Raw genomic sequence first — 20,458 nt, forward strand, 5'->3', positions numbered from 1 at the left:
ATGAAACGCTATCTGGAGGTATCCCGCATTAATATTTGGCTCATGCTCAGCTCAGCTAAGTTCAAAATGTTCTTTTAAATCCTCCCGAACAGGACACTTTGCACACACACGGGCGTTAAACTGCACACCTGCGCCTTTTGTCCCACTGAATTCCGCTCCAAGTCGAATATGTATCATCACACCAAGCGGAAGCACAAACCCGAATGGAACGCTCACGTGCCAGTCAAACGCGGCGGAGACTGTTGCCTGGAGCAGCAAACGCAGCCGGATCAGCCGCCGGAGGAAGCAAACACAAATTCCTAGTGTGGCAAGCATGAATCTCCTGAAGGAATGAATGAATGAATGAACGTTGTTGCCGGACAGCAGCCATTATATAATCAATAGTTACTTTTAGCATGTCTAGCCGTACACATAGTTATGTACTTACACGTATATGCCATGTTCATTCTTATTGTACGTATTTCAGGGCTAATACGAATCATCCCAGATGCAGATGCAGATGCTATTGTACATATATACTTTATATACTCCTCCTTTATGCCTACTTATTAGACGTAAAGCACCGCTTAATCTCCTCTTCCCCACGAGCACCAACACCATCTAACTCAATGATATACATATGTAAGTACATAAAGACGATGAAGAATTATTCAAATTGTTCTTTTGTGCATAGATTTCAATTCTCATTTTACATAAATGTAAACATTTAACTTAATGTTAGTTTTATTTATTTATTTGCTTTACACAAATGCAAGTTAAATGCTCACGATCATTTAAAAACCAGTGAAGAAATAATTGTCAATACTCGTATTCCATTTCCTTACAACTTTATTTGTTATGATCTTTATATATGTATCTACAGACGAATGAGAAAGAACCATAGGATTTAAATGGATACATCTAGTAATAAAAAATATGTAATAAAAAATGTTCCCATAACACAGTTAATATGGAACAGTTACCAAATGGTTGGGTTGATTGTGGTCCTCCACATTATATCTCATCTCTCATTTCCTCTCCTCTCACACGTTATCGCTTTGTCTCTTTCTGATTGACGCCAGGCGTTCTGAATCGTGTCCAGCTTCTTTAACTCTAGGGTATGTGTTGTGTTGTATTATTGTGGTGGAAGGATGGAATTATCCTTCCTGTATTGCATTGTGATGCAACACACACTGAGATTGGTGCTTCTTGATTGATGTATTGTTGAAGTATACGAGTACGGAATTGGATGAATGTGGTAGTAAGTTACTACTGCGCCAGTCCATTGTTGCGTCGTTCCTTCATCAGATCCGTGGACGGAACTGAGAACACAAAGGAGAGACAACCAAACCGCAACAGGCTGCCATGGGCAAATTACGGCGGATCCTCCCAAGCGCCCGGCACCATGGGCACATCGGGTCCAATTTGGCATCGGCAGGTTTTGTTAAATTAGTCGCCAGTCTGAAATAGAATTTCCATTGATTGATTGGTTAAATGTCAAGCTCAAGCTCCTCAAATACGAACCTGTCTTGCGTTTCTCTCTTCGGCTCGTACTGACGTTGGATGTGGCGACGCTTGTCGAGCAGATCATCGACTCGCCGCTTGAGTTCCGCGTCATCAGGTCGCATCCGCTTGCCGGCGTGCGTGGCCGTGTACTCGGTTAGATCGCAAGTATAGAGCTGGCCATTGACCTCGGTGCCGAACTCCGAGTAGTTGATCAGCTCATACGATTTCGAGAACTCATCGTAAAGATAATCGCGTGTTGTGGCGATATACGGGAACAGTAGCCAATGGCCGAAAGATCCACCGTTTCCGTGTGCGCCAGCGTCGTTGATGGTGTGTAGTGTCCACCGCCCCCACCAGAGTGTGCGATACCGCATAAAATGGAGTGATCCAGCCCAAGCGATGTGAACCATCGGCTGTCCTCCAGCATATCGCCGAGCGGTGTGCGCTGCTCTCGTGCACTGCCCATTGCATCAGCTTCAGTTCGAGCCGTGAGGCAAGTTCGTAAGCCTTCTCCGTATCGCTGCGGACGCGGGGAGCATAGTTCTCAGCGGCATCTGCTGCCGCAATGGCAGCGGCTGTGGCAAGCGCCGGATGTAGCGCCATCATGGGATCCTCATCAGCGCCATTGACATTCTTCTGTGCAAGTATCGAGGATGTTTCACTGGTGAACAGCAGCGAAAAGCGTCGCATGTCCTCAGGCGCCAAATCGCTTTGAAGTGCGCTCTGATTGCCACTCGCCGATGCCGTTGCCGATAGCTGACGGAGTCTTCGGGCGGCAGTGCGATTTTTGTACTGGGTAACAATCTCTGGATGCTCAAGGATTAGCTGCTGCAGTCGCTGGTGTGCCAGCTTTTTAATAATGTCCACATCCAGATGACAGAGGTCCGCATCAATGATGATATTTGATGATTTGCACTCATCCTCGTCATCTTCGTAGCTGATTTCCAGATGTCCCCTGTTGTTACTGCAGTTGTTTGGCTTTTCCGACTCCGCCGCTGACAGTTGCTTGGAACACTCATTGTGCTCATTTGCTTCAGCTGTCTCCGGCTTTGTTGCTGTCAATGTGGGTGTGACAGCGACACCGTTATCCCTGCTGCTGCTGCTGCTGTTCGGCTCCATTTGTGTCTGTATCGCTGTCGCTATTGATGCCATCGAGTTCGACATTGCCATGCTCCCTTTGAATCTCACGATTTGGCACGAGCACAACGTAATGCTTCCAGATCCTTGAGCAAGGACTCCGTAACGCTCTCCTAGATATATCCTCAACGGCGGTGGACAATTGCTTGCGTCGCTTGACACGATCATAGCGCAATGTCTGCCGCATGGAGGGCAGCAGCGCTGGAGGATGCTCGTAGTGGTATTTGACCATGGCGGGCACCTCGATGTGGGCGCGGGCGCGCATGTTCAACTTCATGCGGAACGGCGGATGCCTGGTATTGACGCGTCGGAAGAACTCCATCTTAACATTCTCATGGTCAAGGGGCTGATGGAAACGATTCCACAAGCGTACTCGCTCCGTTGCTGAAATGCTGTTGGTCATGTTGGCATCCTGTAAGGTGGAGGATCAAGTACGTGTACGAGTAGTCGTGGGTGCAATTGCAATGACTTACTATGAAATTCTCGACATGATTGGGGCACATCCAAAGGCCAGCGGGCAGTGCGGTCAACGGTGGGTCCAGGCAATCCTGGTGATAATACAGCGGACAATAGTCACACGAGATGAGTGGCGCCCGCTTACAGCTGCGTGTACAATAGAAGCAGGTCTTAGCTGGCAATGGGACCAGCCAGCCAGAGTCTAACTCAAATGGCTTGGCTGCGCCGTTGGCTGCTGGGCTTACGATGCCCATGCCCATGCCCATTCCCAGCTCCGGCACTGTGCGGCTGTTGTACTGGCTGCACCTTGCCATTGCCGGGGAACTGCGTATGCAGCTCGAGCTCGGGTGGCAGCGAGAACTGCTGGGGATTAAGCATACATGCGGCGCGTATAACATCATCCAATGGCGTCGGCTTTCTGTTGGGATCAAGGGCGCTGTATTGCCAGTGGCATTTTGGATAGTAACTTCTCGGTGCTATTCCGTTCACTATTGCTGCGCTTGCGTAAGTTACGTATCTTGAGCGGTATGGATTCAATTCGCCAGATGATGGCGTATTGGCACGTGACCCGCTGCCCGCCGAGGGCACACTCTGGAGCTGGCTTTGGATGAGCAGGCCGGCTGCGAAACTTTAGCCATGCGACAGCTATGGCACAACCACTGTCCACTGGGTATATCCTCCTCACTAAGGGTGGATCACTGAGTACAATACAATAATAATTATAGCAATAACTGCACACAAATGATTTGAATGATCCGATTACTCACTGGCATTGCAAGAGTGAAGCTGGAGGACAGCGGTCACAGCACAGCAAATTGCCGCCCTCCTCACAGGCATCGCATAAATCATGGTTATGTCCGCGGCAGGACGCCTATAATATGGATGCTTCGTATTGCTGTTACGCTGCACCATTTTCTCGTCCTCGTTGGGCGGCAATCAGAATCTTGATTTGCTGCAAACCAAATGGGAGAGACATGGGAGACAATCATTATTAGTTTTAGTTTCTGTATCTGTATCTGTAATCTCTGCATCTGTATCTGTATCCAATGGCGCGTTGGCAGCCTGTAGATCATCAAAACTAAAACAGTTGTCGGCTGATACACACTCCATTATGCTCAGCGAACCAATTGGGTCCTGGTCGGCCTTTGACATCTTTTCAGCTTTTTTTTTTCGTTAACAAAATTGTTAGCTTGAAGGAGAGTTAAAACCAAAACCAATCACAGCGTTGTATTTGTTGCCAGTTAGATTGTTGTTGATATTATATCGATGTATCGACAAGAGTGGCAATCATATCGATAAGCGAGTGCACTGTTGCATTTGTGCAAATGTGCTATCGATAGTCGATGGAATTTAGTCAAGACAAAAACAAAACGCAGCTGCTGCGTAAATTTTAGAACATACCTAAATTTTAACGTTTAAGGGGTGCAGGAGTTATATATATATATATATATATATACACTATGTTTTCGTTGTTTGGCAAACGTAAGCCAGCTGAGACACCGACTGAGGAGGCCATTCAGGGCCCAACGGATGTACCGAAGCAAAGCATCGGCGATGATTTCATATTTGTGGAACGCAAAACTGACGCAGATCCCGTAACATTGCCCGGTGGAATGATGTATCCACCCATTCCGCAGTCAGCATACGGCCGAATGCCTATCCGCCTTGGTCCCAAACCCACAATGGGAACGGGGCCCAATCAAAACACACCTATCAATTATCTGCAGGACATTCCGTTTGAGCTGTCGCCGCAACTAACCAGCAAGGATGGCTTTAATGGAGCCCAGTCGCAAGTAGACGGTATCTTGGCTTTATTGACGCGTCAAATGTCCGTGGACGCGATGGCTGAGGAGTACACATTCACCCTGGAGCGTTCTGTGCAAAACGATTGTTTCTGAAGTGACGTCAATAAATTGAAAACTAATTATACTCTTATAACTATAGAATAAATTTAGAATTGTTGCGATTGGCCAGTAATAATGTATTATTAAGAACAATGACAAGTTGATTACAGCACTATTTACAGAAGACAAGCAATGTGTAACTTTTATTTAACAGATACTTACATATGTATGTGTGTACATATGTATGCACAATGTTGCTTAGGTCGTTAGTCAAGCAGAATTTTTTGATCTTTTGAAAGTATTTTGGAAACTGAACTGTGTTTAGAGTACATTTGTGTAAACTTTTTTTAGTTCCAAGGTCCCCCTATTTTTTGACAGGTACCCATTTCACAACCATATAAATTTTATAAAAAAAAAAATGCTTTCAAGCATTTGCCAAAAGATAACGTGCCTTTCTCATATATTGCACACATTCCTAAAGAACGTGTCTGCCTCATATTTAACGTTTTTAACCATTTTTGGTATTCTTAAACATTCTGTAAGTCCACTCTTATGTACGTACGTACATATGTGATTCCCAGTATCGATTTGTTATATGATTATAAATTTAATCTGAAGTTGGCAACTCTTTGAAAAACATTTTATTTAAATCATACTCGTATCATTTCATGAAATTATTGAAATCAAGTTACCTATGAATTTTCACCTCGAAGTGTTTCACCTACAGAGTTCTTCACAATTCATTTCGTGTTCGACTAAGAAACATTAAATTTGCAGTTCTCTCAAATATTATAAAAAGATAAAAACGAAACAATTTTGACTTGATAATTTTGTTTATTATATTTTTTTTTTCACTGGAACTTTAACAAAATTGTAAAATTCTTCAAATTGAACGCGATTTCAAAGCAAGCGCGATATCATGGCCAGTTCAAATGTTTCCGATTGGGATGAGGCGCTGCCCACATCATCCACTGAAGAGGCGGAAGAGGATTGACTTTTGTAGCCCTGAGAATCGCAAGAAACGGCAAGGGAGAATGTATCCAAGCTTCAGTCGTATGTACGACGGATGGCTTATCAGCCTGCGCTGCCGCCCAAAGCTAGAGCCTATGATGTTGCACTGTCGAAGCCCAAGAGAGTTACGCTGGAGGCCAACTATGAACAGTTTAAGGTTACTACGATCCCAAGCTGCGGGCCAAGCGCATTAAACGCATGTTGGGCAAATACAATGCCATCACCACGGAGTAAGTGACTTCCCAAATCGTTGTCTACATAAAGAGTATTCTTATTCAGTTCGAGTGTATATCGTCATAACGCAGGCAGCTCGAGGATGTGCTTAAGAATACTAAGAAAAAGGAACGTCGTAAGGAGGATTTTCTGAAGCGTAAACAGGAGCTATACTACAATATGCTCTCCAAGATGGAGCGTCAATGTCGTACCCAGTATCTCAATGTGCTGATAAAGAAGTTTGCTAAGTTTATCGCTCATCTGGCGACCACAATGCGGATTCCGCCGCAACTGGTTGATCCCTATGCGAGGATGCAGCGCGGCATCTTCTGTAATATTCTGCTGGCCATCGAGTGCAGCAGCACGTCTCAATCGGCAATCTATTATACCAGCCAGGATGCCATCGAATATGATGTATGCCATCGCTTGGCCCATGCACTGCTCAGTTTGATCATTAAAGCGCTGGACACTGCCGCTACCCGTAGGCCAACGATGTGACCAAGGCGCCGGCGGACATGGACTTTAAAATGGATAACTACATTAAGGCGCCTCATGTGCGCCGCCAAAGAAGATTCGAAATGAGCAGCGCCGCAAGCGACTGTCCACATTTAATTATGATGCTTTCCAAAAGTGTTCCCGACTTGACTGCGAGTAACCAGCAAACAACTCTTGGAACTCTCTTGAGGGGGGAATACTCGAAAACTCGTATCGTGCAAATTGAATTCTCTTTGTGTTCAGTTTTTTTTAGTTAAACGTTTTTAGTCCATTATGTTTGTGAATTTCCCCGGTTTCAATATACTCGTGAATCAAGAAATACGTGTATGTTATGTATGTTTAAGCAATCTTCAGGCACAGCCACTTTTCCGGCGCTTGGAATCTGTCTGTCGGATTCGGCGTATATGTCTCAGTGCACGGTATGTGCCAAGTGTTGTTCACCTTGTGGGCGCTTAGGAGATATCGTATGGGTTCCTTAACAATTATCTGGCCGGTTTGAGTTTGTGTCACAAGGGAATACTGATGCTCCTGCTGCCAGCGACGAAAGGTGGCCTTCAGTTCGGTGCCCAGCAGAAATGCATGACTCCGCATCAGATCTCTGGAGAAGAAGTCCGTTTCCTGACCGCTTCGTAGCGTTGCATACAGCAGAAACGGATCATCCTGCGATCTGAAGATGATGGTGAATGTGGAATGACTTTGACTTTGGATATAAGGTTAGTATCAAGATGCTTACAGATTACTGGTCAGAAATACGCTGGCATTGTTCTGTATATAGTTCATGGCCGGCTTGGACCAGCTGCGCATATGCTGTCGGCCCAGGACAAGGACGCGCTTCCGTCGCTCCTTGAAAAAGCGCACAACAGTGGGCAAAGCTTGGCCAGCTGCTGTGGCGGCTTCTTAGTGCCCGTGGAGTAGGCCACGTTGAGGCCATCAATGACGCAGTCGTAGGGCGCTGTCTGTTCCACAAACTTCTTGAAGCGAGCCACTTCCTCGGGCGTGGACTTCTGAAACACATCCTTTCGTATGAGCACCTTGTCCAGAAGGATCTTCGCAGCTCGGCGAACTGTGCATCGCTGATGGCCACGTGTTCTAAATGCTGTTGGCATGCTCCGCATTTGCCCATCTGTTCCAGATGCGTGCTGGTTACCTGCAACTGATGGGGCAGTCTTTGGGCCAGAGCCACAAGCTGCTGGGCCACCTTATCGCTAAGGAGGATATCGTGACGCTCGAGGAATAGCAGCAGTCGTTCCACCTGGGATCCCAGTGTCTTGACATCGCGGGCACTGCTCTCCAGGTGCGCCAAGTACACCTCACATTTGGGCAGCTTGCGCGTCTCGAGCATCTCCTCAAGTAGCTGCCATGCCAGCTCCGGGTGATCCGAGCTGAATGCTTTGCCCGCCAGTGCACTGTAGGCGGATATACTGGGTGCACTGGTCACCTTCATCATTTCGAGAAAAGCCACTGCACGCTGCCAATGGTGAGTGGTGGCCACTAGTCCATGGACCAGGTGTTCACAGCTGCTGGCATCGAGTAGCTCGTGGTTGCCCTGCAGCCTATCACAGATGTGCACAATCTCCGACTGCTCCTCGTCACTGGTGCACGTGTGATAGGCTGCATTGTAGACTCGCAGTAAGCGGCCCAATGTCGCCGCATTCGGCTCAACTCCCTGAGCCTGCAGATACCTCAGGTAACTCTTGGCCAACGGCAGCTGCTCCCCAGTGCTGCACATGCCCAAGATGACTGCGTCCACATTGTGTCCACTGATGTATTTGTAGGTGTTGGTGAGCGTATGCTTCACCTGTTGCCATTCCTCATTGCTCAACTCGCAGTTTCTCTCGAAATAATCAGCCTTCAGTTGGTCCAGTTGATCCGACGGAACTGCGCCCAGTTGAGGGCGTCGTTTATGCTGGCTGGCCAGCAAACGATGTGGCAATTTGGTCGCAGACGTCGGAGCGATCCAACTGTATCGAAATTGTCGTAATATTCTCAGATTATACATAATAAAACATTTGTTATTGTTGCACTTGTTGCCGGTTGAGCAATCAAAAGCTTATCAAAGTTGAACCCAGTTCCATTTATCGGTAGTAATGTTCATTGGCTAGTTCAATTGAACTTGTTCTGAACGAACCACAAATCTGTTGTAGTGCTGCACTGTCGGCAGGCTAGCCATTTTATAGCTTGTTTTGGCTTTTTGGAAAGTTAGATTGCTAGAAATATTTAAAATTGCTATCATCCGAAAATCTGGCTATTTTTTGCTATTAATATATTTCTATAACTTTGCAAAACTGTTCGCAAAATCGAATTGCGATACTTTCCAGCCAGAAACAGCTATTTTTTCCTTTTAAAAGTTAGCAGCACTGTGTTGTTGGTTTCTCTCTCCGCTCTCTCTCTCTCTGGGTGTACTAAACACAACGTAGTTGTTCTCAAATTGTAAACATTTTAGTATCATTTAAATAATTCTCACGTGCAGTTCGACAGTGCTCGTGTAGAATAAGTTGAAATCCAAATCTGTAAATCTGTAAATCCGTATCCATCAGCAGTTATTATGCCGATGTAAAATGAATGCATTGCGTAATATATTTACCTCGCGTACCCTAAACTATCTCCGCCAGAATGGACAGAACGCGATCCTCAATGCCACACAGCAGCAGCCAGCGGTTGTGCCTGCCCGACACTGATGCGGATCAAGCGCTGAAGGATTCTCTGCGGACAGCGCCACTCTCAATACCGCGCTCCATACGGCGCCTGTCGCTTTACGGCCAGCCGTTTGACATTGGTGGCAACAATGGAGCCATGGGGCCAAGAAGCCAGCGGGTTCATTGTCGCCGACAACGTTGAAGCGCTTTCGACGCACAACGCCGGATGGAGTTGGTGTATCTGTGCAAGCTGTGCAACACCCGCAACACGAAGACCATCAGCGAGGAAGCATACAACAGTGGTGTGGTTATACTGCAGTGTGACGGCTGTGCTGTCGATCATCTGATCAAGGACAACCTCGGCTTATTCGCCAACGGCAACGGCAGCATGAACGTCGAGGAAGTCCTGGCCAAGCGGCATGAGCGTGTCCGGATCATTAAAGTCAACGAGCATGGGAACTCATTTAGTTCTAGTCAGTAGTCAGGACAGTGATGCAGTGTCGTCATGTCAACTCTCAATTCGGATCAGTCAATCCCCCCACTCCCAGCAACAATTTCTTAACTTTTGTTTTGGTTTTGTTCTTTTGGATGTTTGTATATATACACATACTATATAAATATGAGAGCCAACGGCTAAATATAAATTGTTAAAGTTGAGATGTCGCCGGTCAAACCTGCCATGAGTAATAACAAATTAACAATTAACAAATTAAAAGATAAAGAAAAAACAAATCGAACAACACACTCTCTCTGTTTTTTATTCAATGCAATCTTATCTCTTTTATTATTAGGATTTGGTCAATCGACTGCCCGCCCAAATTCTGATTAATATGTTTACCAGAATTTGAAATTCATTGGTATCGCTAAAAATACCACGAACGACAGCAAATCGTTAAAAGAGTCCAGACATTGATAGAGCAATATGTACAGATCTATGTACATACATAAATACAAAACAAGCACGCGCCAGTCACATTGCCGTATTCTATATATTTTTCATACCCGTATCTAGGTGCTGGCATAGCGTAGATACATATACTATATATGTATATATACATAAGTAGTATAAACTGTTCTACGTAGTTTTTCCTCTATCTCTAGGGTACAAAACCCGCGTCACGATGAGTTTGTTTGCGGGTGCTTTCCTAATCAAAATGTTGCCAAAACATATTCAAAGTCCGTAAGAATAATATTTAGATTTGTTAATTACCAAGGCGACAGACGCAAATGAATAATATCAACTTTAGCTTGGGCCGCTTTTTTAATTGTACTCTTGTGATCGTAGCCTTAAAAAAACTCACTAAATGGGGGGCGTGACCGCTTCTATCGACAAAACAAAAGACAAGACCTCAACCACTAAAGTCTAGAGTCTAGACTCTAGATTTTACATTTAAGATAAAACCAGATAAATTAGGATTGATTTTTCTTGAAAATTTTGGGAAAATTTTATATTGAAGAATATTTGAGGAAAAATAGTGATTATTATTATTATTATTATTTTTTTACCAACATTTTGTAACTTTATCTTCGACAAAAGTTCAATTATCAATAATTTTGTTCATGACTGCGAAAACAAAAGTTCTTAACTCGAAATTGAAAACATTTTGTCTTAACTCTGTTTGAAATAATTGAATTACTTTAAAGCTTTATATCGTATGCACAGTATGATGCCTTTAGTATGAGAAGTAGCACCAAAATTCACAGGGGTCTATCATTTAGTATTAGTAATACGACTCGAAATCCCATAATCGGAAAACCGGTGCTGATAAGCAGTGCGTGTTCTACGTCAATCGTCAATATACCCTTGCAGAGGGCATTATCATTTTATATATAAATCTGTAACGCATTAAAGAAGGCATGACAGACACCAAAATGTGTACATACTACACCAAAATGTGTACATACTATATGTATTCCGGATTAGGTCTGTTTTTTATGTAAACTCGTTTAACAGTTTTAAAACAATCGAAGACAAATTTAGATATAGTATGAGCAAAAAATTAGCTAATATCATGGAATGATCAGTTGAAAATAAACCCTTTCCTTTTTTGTTATTTTATATATCAGCCGAATATTATACGGTATATATTCAAAATATTTATATATTTATTTCTATTGGGTTACCAAGTTATTGAACCAAATCTCAAGTACATTCTTACAATAAGAGACTACAAAACTACTTATGCTTCGTTGAGATACTTGAAATGTTAAATGTTTAAAGTTTAAACTATCTAATTACAAGAAGAATTACATATGTAATACAGTTTAACTTAGCTTTATCTATGAATTAAATGAAACAGAATGATACTCTATTGGATTACAATCATTCTGGAAGAACATATATAAATTAACCGGGAAGAGTTCAGAGATATGACATAACAAAGTCGAAATAAATAAAATTTTATTTAATTTTATTAAAATTTACATGTAGTAAAGATTGGCTCCTAGTGATAATCTCTGTGCACTTGTTTTGTGTTTTTTTTTTTTTTTTGTATATTGCACAATTGTTTGTTTAGTTTTTTTTTTCTTATATTAATATATGTATAGTATATTAATATATGCATACATCAATGTCAGTTTTGTATATACATCTGTATTATTTATAGGGTTTTGCTTACACGGCACGCTGTTACGGCCTCTTAATCGTATACGAATTTGGTTAATTCGTTTACAAATTTCTCTACAGCTGCTGTTAACTATTTCACAATTGTTGTTAATGAAAAAAAAAAACAAATTTAAGACGAAATACGCAGAGTATTCTATCACCTGCACACATACACACAAAAACGAAAGTTTGTGGTATGTGCGCGTGTGTGTATGTGTGTCAGCTATAGTCCTTAAAGCATATGAGTAAGCAATCGAATATTAATTAAATTTCTTGTTATACTACTCTGAGAGCTGCTGCATTTATTTATGTATCTTGTCAATTGTGCTAAATGAACTTATCGTCTAAGGTGAATTTGTTTGCTTATAAAAGAATAGAATACATAATTTGTTATTGTATATATAATTGTATGTATGCATGTATGTATATTTTACTCTCTCTCTCTTAATTTTGCGTTAATCGTTTCGATCAGCAGGTGCAATCGACTGCATATATGTATGTACATATGTACAACATGATGTACGTATGTATGACAACAAATGCACATCAAAAAAATTATTTACAGGGTATGTATGAATGACGATGTGTATGTACTTGCACTTGCAAAAAGGATCACGGGAGTGAAGGGAGTAACTCCAGAGCCTTTTAAAAAGATGCAGACAAAAACGATTCGATACGAATGAGTAATTTTATGAGATTTGTTGCATAAATAACCTTTCGATATTAAAATAAAAAAATTTCATTGTTATCGAACATAATATTAAGTTTACATAAAATAATTATAAAGTGACAATATACATATATAGCTGCTATAGAAATAATTTGTTTAATAAGTCTGCAAAGTTATCATAATCGGAAAGGTTCCTTTATCCCGTTTTGTTACATTTGTTGTGTTTGTGTGTGTGCGTGTGTGTGTATGTAAATGTATTTTTCAGATTCAGTCGTTTATGTTAACTAAAACTAAATGGATGTACATATGTTTGTATGCATTAATATTAATTTCAAAGCGTCGAGTTAGTAACTGTTATTGTTATTATTGTTGTTGCTGTCTCACACATTTAAATAAATACAATTTGTATGCATACATATGTGGTTGTCCATAGAGAATACTTTAAGAAATACTTGTTTTTGACACTTATTAATCATTTAACTAGTGTGGAATGTGTTTGCCTCATTGCCTCGTCATCATGATACTTATTTAGTTACCACGATGCGCATTTTGGGGAATGTCTTAAATATCGTTCGTACCGTATATATTTTTACATTTACATGACAAAAAAATAATTGTTAATTTGATAACAATGATACCATGTTAAAATGGATTTCTTTTTTTTTTTTGTTGGTATTTTGTCGTGATTTTCAACACACTGAAAATATTTATTCGACACCTGACTTCGAGTTTGCCAACTTATAAAGTTAACTTTTTAAGTATAGATTTTCTTTTCTTTTCTTTTTTCCTTTCTACATTTTGTTGACACAAAAAATAAGCTTTTGAGCTGCTGTGTGTACAGACATTGGATATTACATATATCAGATATAATTAAATATATATATATAATTATATATATTTATATATGTATATGCTTTTAAGAAAAATTACTGTTGCATGTTTTGTTTATATGTCTATTAAAGTTCTTGGCTTAGTTACGGACAATTTGTAAAATACTTTAAGCTTACAAGTACAAGTGAACAACAGCGCTCTAAGTTAAAAGAAGTGCTAAATATGTTGTAAAAAATAATTATAATTATAAATAATGTAAATCATAATAAAAATATTTAAAACATAAATGGGGTTGTAAAATAGCTGCCGTTAATTGGCATTGAGGACATTGCAAATAACTTAGAACTGTGATTTGAACATCTTCCATTTCTAATCTATTTTAACGCGATCGTTTATACGATCTTTTCTGGATCGCTCACAGTGTGGTGCGTCCAGAGCGACCCCAACGGCGCCGGTGCTGCCATTGGGACGATTGTGACGACTTGCAGGTAGAGGCCAGCGGCTTGGGCAAATGCCGAGCCGCATATTTGGCAAACGTAGCGCTTGACCTTATCGTGGATTTGTTTGTGGTTCTGTAGATTCTTGGTGGACTTGAAGCTTTTGCCGCAGATATCGCACTTGAACTCCTCGTTGCTGTAATGTTGCTTCAAATGATCGAAGAGGCTGTGGCGTGACACAAAGTTGCTACACTGTGGATAATCGCATTTGTAGCATCGTTCGCGCTCATCTTGATGGACGACGCGATGCGCATTGAGGTGACCGGGCGATGCGAACGTGCGATGGCACACTCGGGCAAATGGCTTCGATCCGTCCGCTGCGAACATTTCATCATCGTCGCCGCCAACTGCACTACCACCGCACGGCTGAGGAGTCCGCGTCGATAGCGTCCACATCCCCGCCAGCACTGTCGAGTATGCTGTGATTCAGCGCCAGCGTGGGCAGGAATAGCTCATCATTGTGGCGACGTAAATGCTCATCGTAGTTGGACTTCTCGCGAAACTGGCGTGCACAGTTCGCAATTAGTACTACCTCATTGCCGCGCCCAAATGCAGCTGCGGTGATTTTCAAATTCTTCCGCGTTGTTGAACTGTATGCTGCAGACGTTGCAGTAGTAACCACCGCCCAGACTCGGCTGGTGGCTCAGCATGTGCAGGTCTAACTCACGAAGGGTCTGAGACAATTTCCCCACAATGCTCGCATTTGAACGGTGGTATATCATCATCCATAAAGCTCATCTGATCATAGTATATGTAATTGGTATAAATTTGCGTCCCATACGCTCCGCATTCAAGCGCTCCATCTTCTGCTTGAGTAATCGAAACGCAGCTGCGAGATACGCTTCGAAATTTGTATGGTGGTCACATCGATTAATTGCTGTTCATGGCCATCTGTTGAAGTCCTCGCGCGACGCTCCCTTACTGCGATAGTCGGGATCAAAGCGATTATAGAAGCACTGATAGCGCTTAACCATGACCAACAGTTTGGCAGTGGACGTATCATTCCATATGGCTGAAAAGCGGCGTCTGTAGGATGTTTCCTGTGAAACAAATTATAATCATTAACAATAAATTCATTAATTAACTTGCTCATTTAAGGATTTTATGAGCGGGTTTGCACGAAGATAGAAAATAGATGCTCAACATGAGGATGAGTAGTTAAGACGTTATATTTGGTATGTATACATATAGAACGGTTTAGTATATCCGGTGGCAGTACTGAGTACATTGACAGGCATATTCAGGCGTATATTTGCAAGTGTGTGTGTTGTGTGTGTCTGTGCACTCACCTTGACAACGGCATCGGACATTTTGGAATTATAGCTATAGAGCTCGTTGAGGAAGTGCAACTCCTTGAAGTACCACAGCGTGCTAATGTTTGTCTTTTCGAGAGCCATCCGATTGCATTCGCGTTTGTAGACGGTGCGCAGATTGTCCCATTTGCGGGTTTGATGGCATTCGCCAGTGAGATGTTGAAACAGTTCTTAAACTCCAGCACTATCCAATCGAGAAAGCGTGCGCTTTACGATCGGAACTGTATGGCTATGATCCCACAGAGAATGGATTGCGCTTGCATGCGAGTGTATCAGGAATTGTATCATTTTGCGATCCTTGATGTGCATAGTGAGCTCGATCACTAAAGAGAGATATAAAAAAATGCAATGTTTGTAATTTGTAATTATGGAGAATGATAGTTAAAGAGTTAGTCAGACAGTAAACGTACACCAAGTAGAGATTCCTCGACCATTTCTCATAACTGAGAAAATCGGTTCATTGGCCCGTAGCGCTGTTTCCGTGAGCATTATAACTGCTGGGATTATAGTCTGGATATTCGCCAGAATTGTCATCCATATATGTTGATCGCCGTCCACATAATCGTCCAATGAGTCGTCCCTGTCAGCTGTTAATGGTTCATTCTTAACATCTAATGTTGACATACTATGCCTGGCCAAATATGGCGGTGGTCCTAATTTGATGCGTGACATTGTGCTGGCTCTGGGTAGATCACTTTCGGGCAGTATAGCTTCGCTGTCGTCTTCAGCATCGTTTCCATTGTCATTGTCATTATCATTGTCAACGGAGCTGCTAGATTCTCATCATCATCATCCACGTCGTTATCGCTGCTGTCAATTCTTGCAGTTCCTGTTTTGACCATTTGCGGTTCCAACAGGGCAGGAGGTCAGTCACATCGGTCAAGTCTTCGATCTCATCAAATTGTTGAATGCCCCCATTGCCATAACTGTGACGCACTCCATCATCATCATCGCCATCCGCCAGGCCTATTGACATGGCCGGACCCATACCCAAGCCCATACTGTAGCCCATGTTAGTGGTTGAGCCGGAGCGGGAGCCTGTGCCTTCCATGCTGCGCTGTGCATCCTCCAGATGCACTGTCTGCATGTGACCAATGAATGCATCAGTACAGAAATTTCTCGCCAGAAAATGCAACGCAAGGCAAAATACTGAAAGTCCTCGAACCGTCACACCACAATCCGTGCACTGACGAAAATCTCCTCATCATTTGTACGTGGATATGCCAACACACTCATCGTGCCCCTACCAGTTTCTTAATTTCTCCTTGATGTTTGTTTTCTTTTTTTAAAGCGTCCCGTCGCACGCTGGATATCAGGGAACACAGCACTGATTTTATTTTAATTATATTTTTCCTTTCAATAAAAAAAAATTGTCGCCGAATTAGTTTCGTTTAGTGATGCGTGCTGTGTATAAGTTTGCTTATCGTTATCGTTATCGAAGCATCAATGATGTATCAACGCACTAACTGACAACAAAAATGGATTTCAACAAATATTTAAATACATTTTATTTTGTATTGAAAACTTGTTTATTGCTCATCATATCAACATTTTGATTGATTAAGTTTTCGTCAACGTTATAGCATGCACTACACAAACACCCTTATCCATCATACATATATTGAATTCATAGTACGTATTTAGGAGTTATAATATTTATTAATTACAGAATTTTCGGACAACAAGAAAAGCAAACATGTTTTCATTAGATACCACTCGATATTTCGATAGGCTAAGGGATGACACTATCAAATATATCGATAGTGTTCAAAATTATTAATTAGAATTATAATTCAGTGTAATGCAGCTTTTGTCTGCCTAGCTGCCCATTTTCTGTGCCTACAATTTATATATCAAATGCAGTTTTAATGATAAACGAATATTATGACAAAAGAGGTGAAAATTTTGCGAGGTCAGCATACTATCTTTGATATCGGCTGTGCAAGCAAATAAGCTGCATATTGATTTTATAAAATATCGTACATATATCGTTGGCACTAGCGACTCACGATACCATCGATTGCTCTGTGATTCTTCTTGACAAGTCGGCGTGTGTGTGTGCAGTTGCATTTAATATATTTCAAATTTAATATTTGTTGAATCGTGAAACACAGAAATGCTTCAATAGCTTGTTGAACCCAAAGGCCGAGTTTGCCGTGCCGCACAGGCGTTGGCGATTAACATTAGCGCTGCGAAAGGTTTGCAGGATGTGATGCGCACCAATTTGGGACCCAAAGGAACAGTTAAAATGTAAGTGTCATTGTTTTAATGTGAGTTTTAATCATATTTCATAAATTCACAATATTGAACATATGTAATTGAAGCATCAAAGATCATAAACAATTTGCGACAGCTGCGCATCGCCGCCAAGTGAGGTTAAAACCACCCGCTCAATAGTGAATAGCGGCATGCGTCATCGAGTGATTGAGATAGCAATAGCTCATTTTCCCAGCAAATATATAGCGCCTAAATAAAATTAAGATTTGTTTAATTGAATATGCTTAATGAAAAGTACCTCTTTAATGATAATAGAAAACAGTTGTTGTACTTGTAATTTGCTTTTTTTTTGGGCTTGTCATGTCTCACGCGCTCGCCGCACATGCAAACATGTGTACACACATACATACATACACATATGTAGACAGAGATGGACTGTGAGTAAGTCTTGTTTGCATTCTCGAACGTTCGCTCTAGTTTGTTGATGTTTGAAATCGATATATCGATAATGTTTGTTGATTATATCGGAAGAATAAGAGAGTCCTGAAAGTAATTTAATTTGTCGTTATGCTATCTTTGACACTCTTCAGGTTGGTCTCCGGTGCTGGCGACATCAAAATCACCAGGATGGCAACGTGCTGCTGCATGACATGCAAATTCAGCATCCCTACCTCGATGATTGCATGCTAGCACTGCACAAGATGATTCCACAGGCGATGGCACCACAACAACTGTTATGCTGATTGGAGAGCTGCTCAAACAGGCTGACATCTATTTGTCCGAGGCTTGCACATCCACGCATTATGACTGAGGGCTTTGAGAGGCACGCGACAAGGCTCTGAAGTGCTGGACAAGGTCAAGGTGCCCGTCGAGATTAACAAAAGAATCTGATGGAAATTGCCAACACCAGCTTGAAGACGAAAGTGCATCCCCAGCTGGCTGATCTTCTCACAGAGGTGTGCGTTGACGCTGTAACTATTGCCAACGAGAAGCAACAGCCTGTCGATCTCCACATGGTGGAGTTGATGGAAATGCAACATAAGACCGACACAGATACGCAACTGGTGCGTGGTTTGGTCTTGGATCATGGCGCTCGTCATCCTGATATGCCTAAGCGCCTGGAGAAAGCATACATTCTCACTGCCAACGTTTCGCTGGAGTACGAAAAGCTGAAGTCAACTCCGGATTCTTCTATAAGACGGCCACGGGCGCGAGGCGTTTGTGCGTGCCGAGCGTGACTTTATTGACCAACGCGTCAAGAAGGTCATCGAGCTGAAGCGTGCCGTCTGCGATGGCACCGATAAGACCTTGTGCTTATCAATCAGAAGGGCATTGATCCCATCTCTTTGGACGCTCTGGCCAAGGAGGGCATCCTGGCGCTGCGCCGTGCCAAGCGCCGCAACATGGAGCGTCTGGCTTTGGCCTGTGGTGGCACTGCCATGAACTCCTTCGACGACCTGCAAGAGGCATCTGGGCTATGCCGGTTCCGTCTACGAGCATGCTTGGCGAGAACAAGTACACATTCGTTGAGGACTGCAAGAATCCGCTGTCGGTGACGATTTTGATTAAGGGCCCAAACAAGCACACAATCACTCAGATTAAAGGATGCCATTCGTGACGGTCTGCGGGCAATTAACAACACCATTGGCGACAAGGCTCTGGTTCCGGTGCAGGTGCATTTGAGGTTCGCGCTTACAACGAATTGACCCAGTACAAGGATACGGTAAGGCAAGGCCCGACTGGCCGTCCAGGCATTTGCCGATGCCCTGCTGGTCATTCCCAAGACGCTGGCCATTAACAGCGGCTATGATGCACAGGATACTATTGTCAAGTTGACCGTCGAGGATAGGCTGAGTCCCGAACTGGTGGGTCTCGATTTGGCTACTGGAGAGCCGATGAAGCCAACCGACTTGGGAGTCTACGACAACTACATTGTCAAGAAGCAGATCCTAAACTCCTGCTCCATCATTGCCAGCAATTTGCTACTCGTCGACGAAGTAATGCGTGCAGGAATGACCAGTCTTAAATTTAGTTGTGGAACTAGCTTGTGTAGCGTTTATGAGTTTCACTAAAATTAACCAAACTAACTTAAACTACACATATACTTACACACACACACATACACACCCGCAACACCAACTACAACTCAAATAATAATGGTTTGCCTTTTATGGGCTCTAATTATCGCTGCCTCGATAACATGTCATCGTGGACAGTATGATGATAATAATAACTAAAAGAAGAAACTAAAACTCAAAGTATTTCTCAATATTTTTTTTCGTATCACTAATGCTTACTTAATATGAACCATTGGTTTAAAAATAAACAAAACTTCATTTCAACAAAGCTTGTCGATTTATTTAATAGGGCGGACATTCTAGGCGGCGCTGAAGTTGTCTTTTTATAATTAAAGAAAAGTATATATACATGAGTTTTTATGTATTCGGAATTATTAATAGAAAAATATATTGTAATCAGCCTTTCAAAATTCCTGTTTTGGAATAAATAGGAAAATTAACAAATTGTTATGTGAATGTACACCCAAGTTAGAAATTCAAAAAACCAAAAGAAACTTAATTATTTAACGAGTCGTCGTTTCGTTCAGAATACGGGCACTAAACAAATAACCTATAGAGAACTTATTTCATTACAACAAGAAGTGTCCACACAAAACGCCATACACTAAGTCCAAGGGTGAAATTTAGTATGGACCTGAACAGAAAGAACCGTCCTTTTTTAATTTTGTTCAGTTGAAGCTTCGTAATATTACTTATACATTAACAATATAATATTTTATTAAATTTGAAAGTTTTGAAAAGCCGTTTTTAAGTTTACTCAAACTTAAAATAAAAATTGAAATTCAATCCCGAATCTAAAAGTATTTAAATTGGAGTGCGCTTGGAATCTCATATCATTTGACACATTAGAAATGAATATCTCGTGAATTGGGTGTTTGAATGTGGATTTAGGGTTGACAGAGGGAAACAATCAGCACCTTGTGGACCTTGGCAGTGAATTATGCAAATGCTGCTGTTGCCTTTCACATCA

At 42.1% G+C, this 20,458-nt stretch overlaps 2 protein-coding genes and 5 pseudogenes across 2 annotated transcripts; 4 read left to right on the plus strand and 3 right to left on the minus strand.

Moving 5' to 3' along the window:
- Positions 1 to 1,248: 1,248 nt before the first annotated feature.
- LOC117783082 lies at positions 1,249 to 4,014 on the minus strand (annotated as a pseudogene).
- A 524-nt stretch (positions 4,015 to 4,538) lies between these two features.
- LOC117783149 lies at positions 4,539 to 4,976 on the plus strand. Its single transcript, XM_034620433.1, has one exon. It carries the CDS (start codon positions 4,539 to 4,541, stop codon positions 4,974 to 4,976), a length of 438 nt encoding a protein of 145 aa, XP_034476324.1.
- Positions 4,977 to 5,747: 771 nt separating this feature from the next.
- Positions 5,748 to 6,960, plus strand: LOC117789875 (annotated as a pseudogene).
- On the minus strand, positions 6,885 to 8,669 carry LOC117789786 (mitochondrial ribonuclease P catalytic subunit-like). The gene is given in 4 exon segments (XM_034628957.1): positions 6,885 to 7,308; positions 7,375 to 7,510; positions 7,513 to 7,692; positions 7,695 to 8,669. Coding segments are annotated over 4 exon segments (1,590 nt in total). The 5' UTR covers positions 8,641 to 8,669; the 3' UTR covers positions 6,885 to 6,980.
- Positions 8,670 to 9,162: 493 nt separating this feature from the next.
- LOC117781243 lies at positions 9,163 to 10,021 on the plus strand (annotated as a pseudogene).
- Positions 10,022 to 13,752: 3,731 nt separating this feature from the next.
- Positions 13,753 to 16,429, minus strand: LOC117783228 (annotated as a pseudogene).
- Positions 16,430 to 16,777: 348 nt separating this feature from the next.
- Positions 16,778 to 19,592, plus strand: LOC117783295 (annotated as a pseudogene).
- The last annotated feature ends 866 nt before the right edge of the window (positions 19,593 to 20,458 follow it).

The sequence above is a fragment of the Drosophila innubila genome, chromosome 4, assembly GCF_004354385.1.
Source record: "Drosophila innubila isolate TH190305 chromosome 4, UK_Dinn_1.0, whole genome shotgun sequence".
NCBI lineage: Eukaryota > Metazoa > Arthropoda > Insecta > Diptera > Drosophilidae > Drosophila > Drosophila innubila.

Excerpts from the sequence above, each read along its gene's own strand:
- LOC117783149 (XM_034620433.1), top strand. The coding sequence starts at position 4,539 with ATGTTTTCGTTGTTTGGCAAACGTAAGCCAGCTGAGACACCGACTGAG.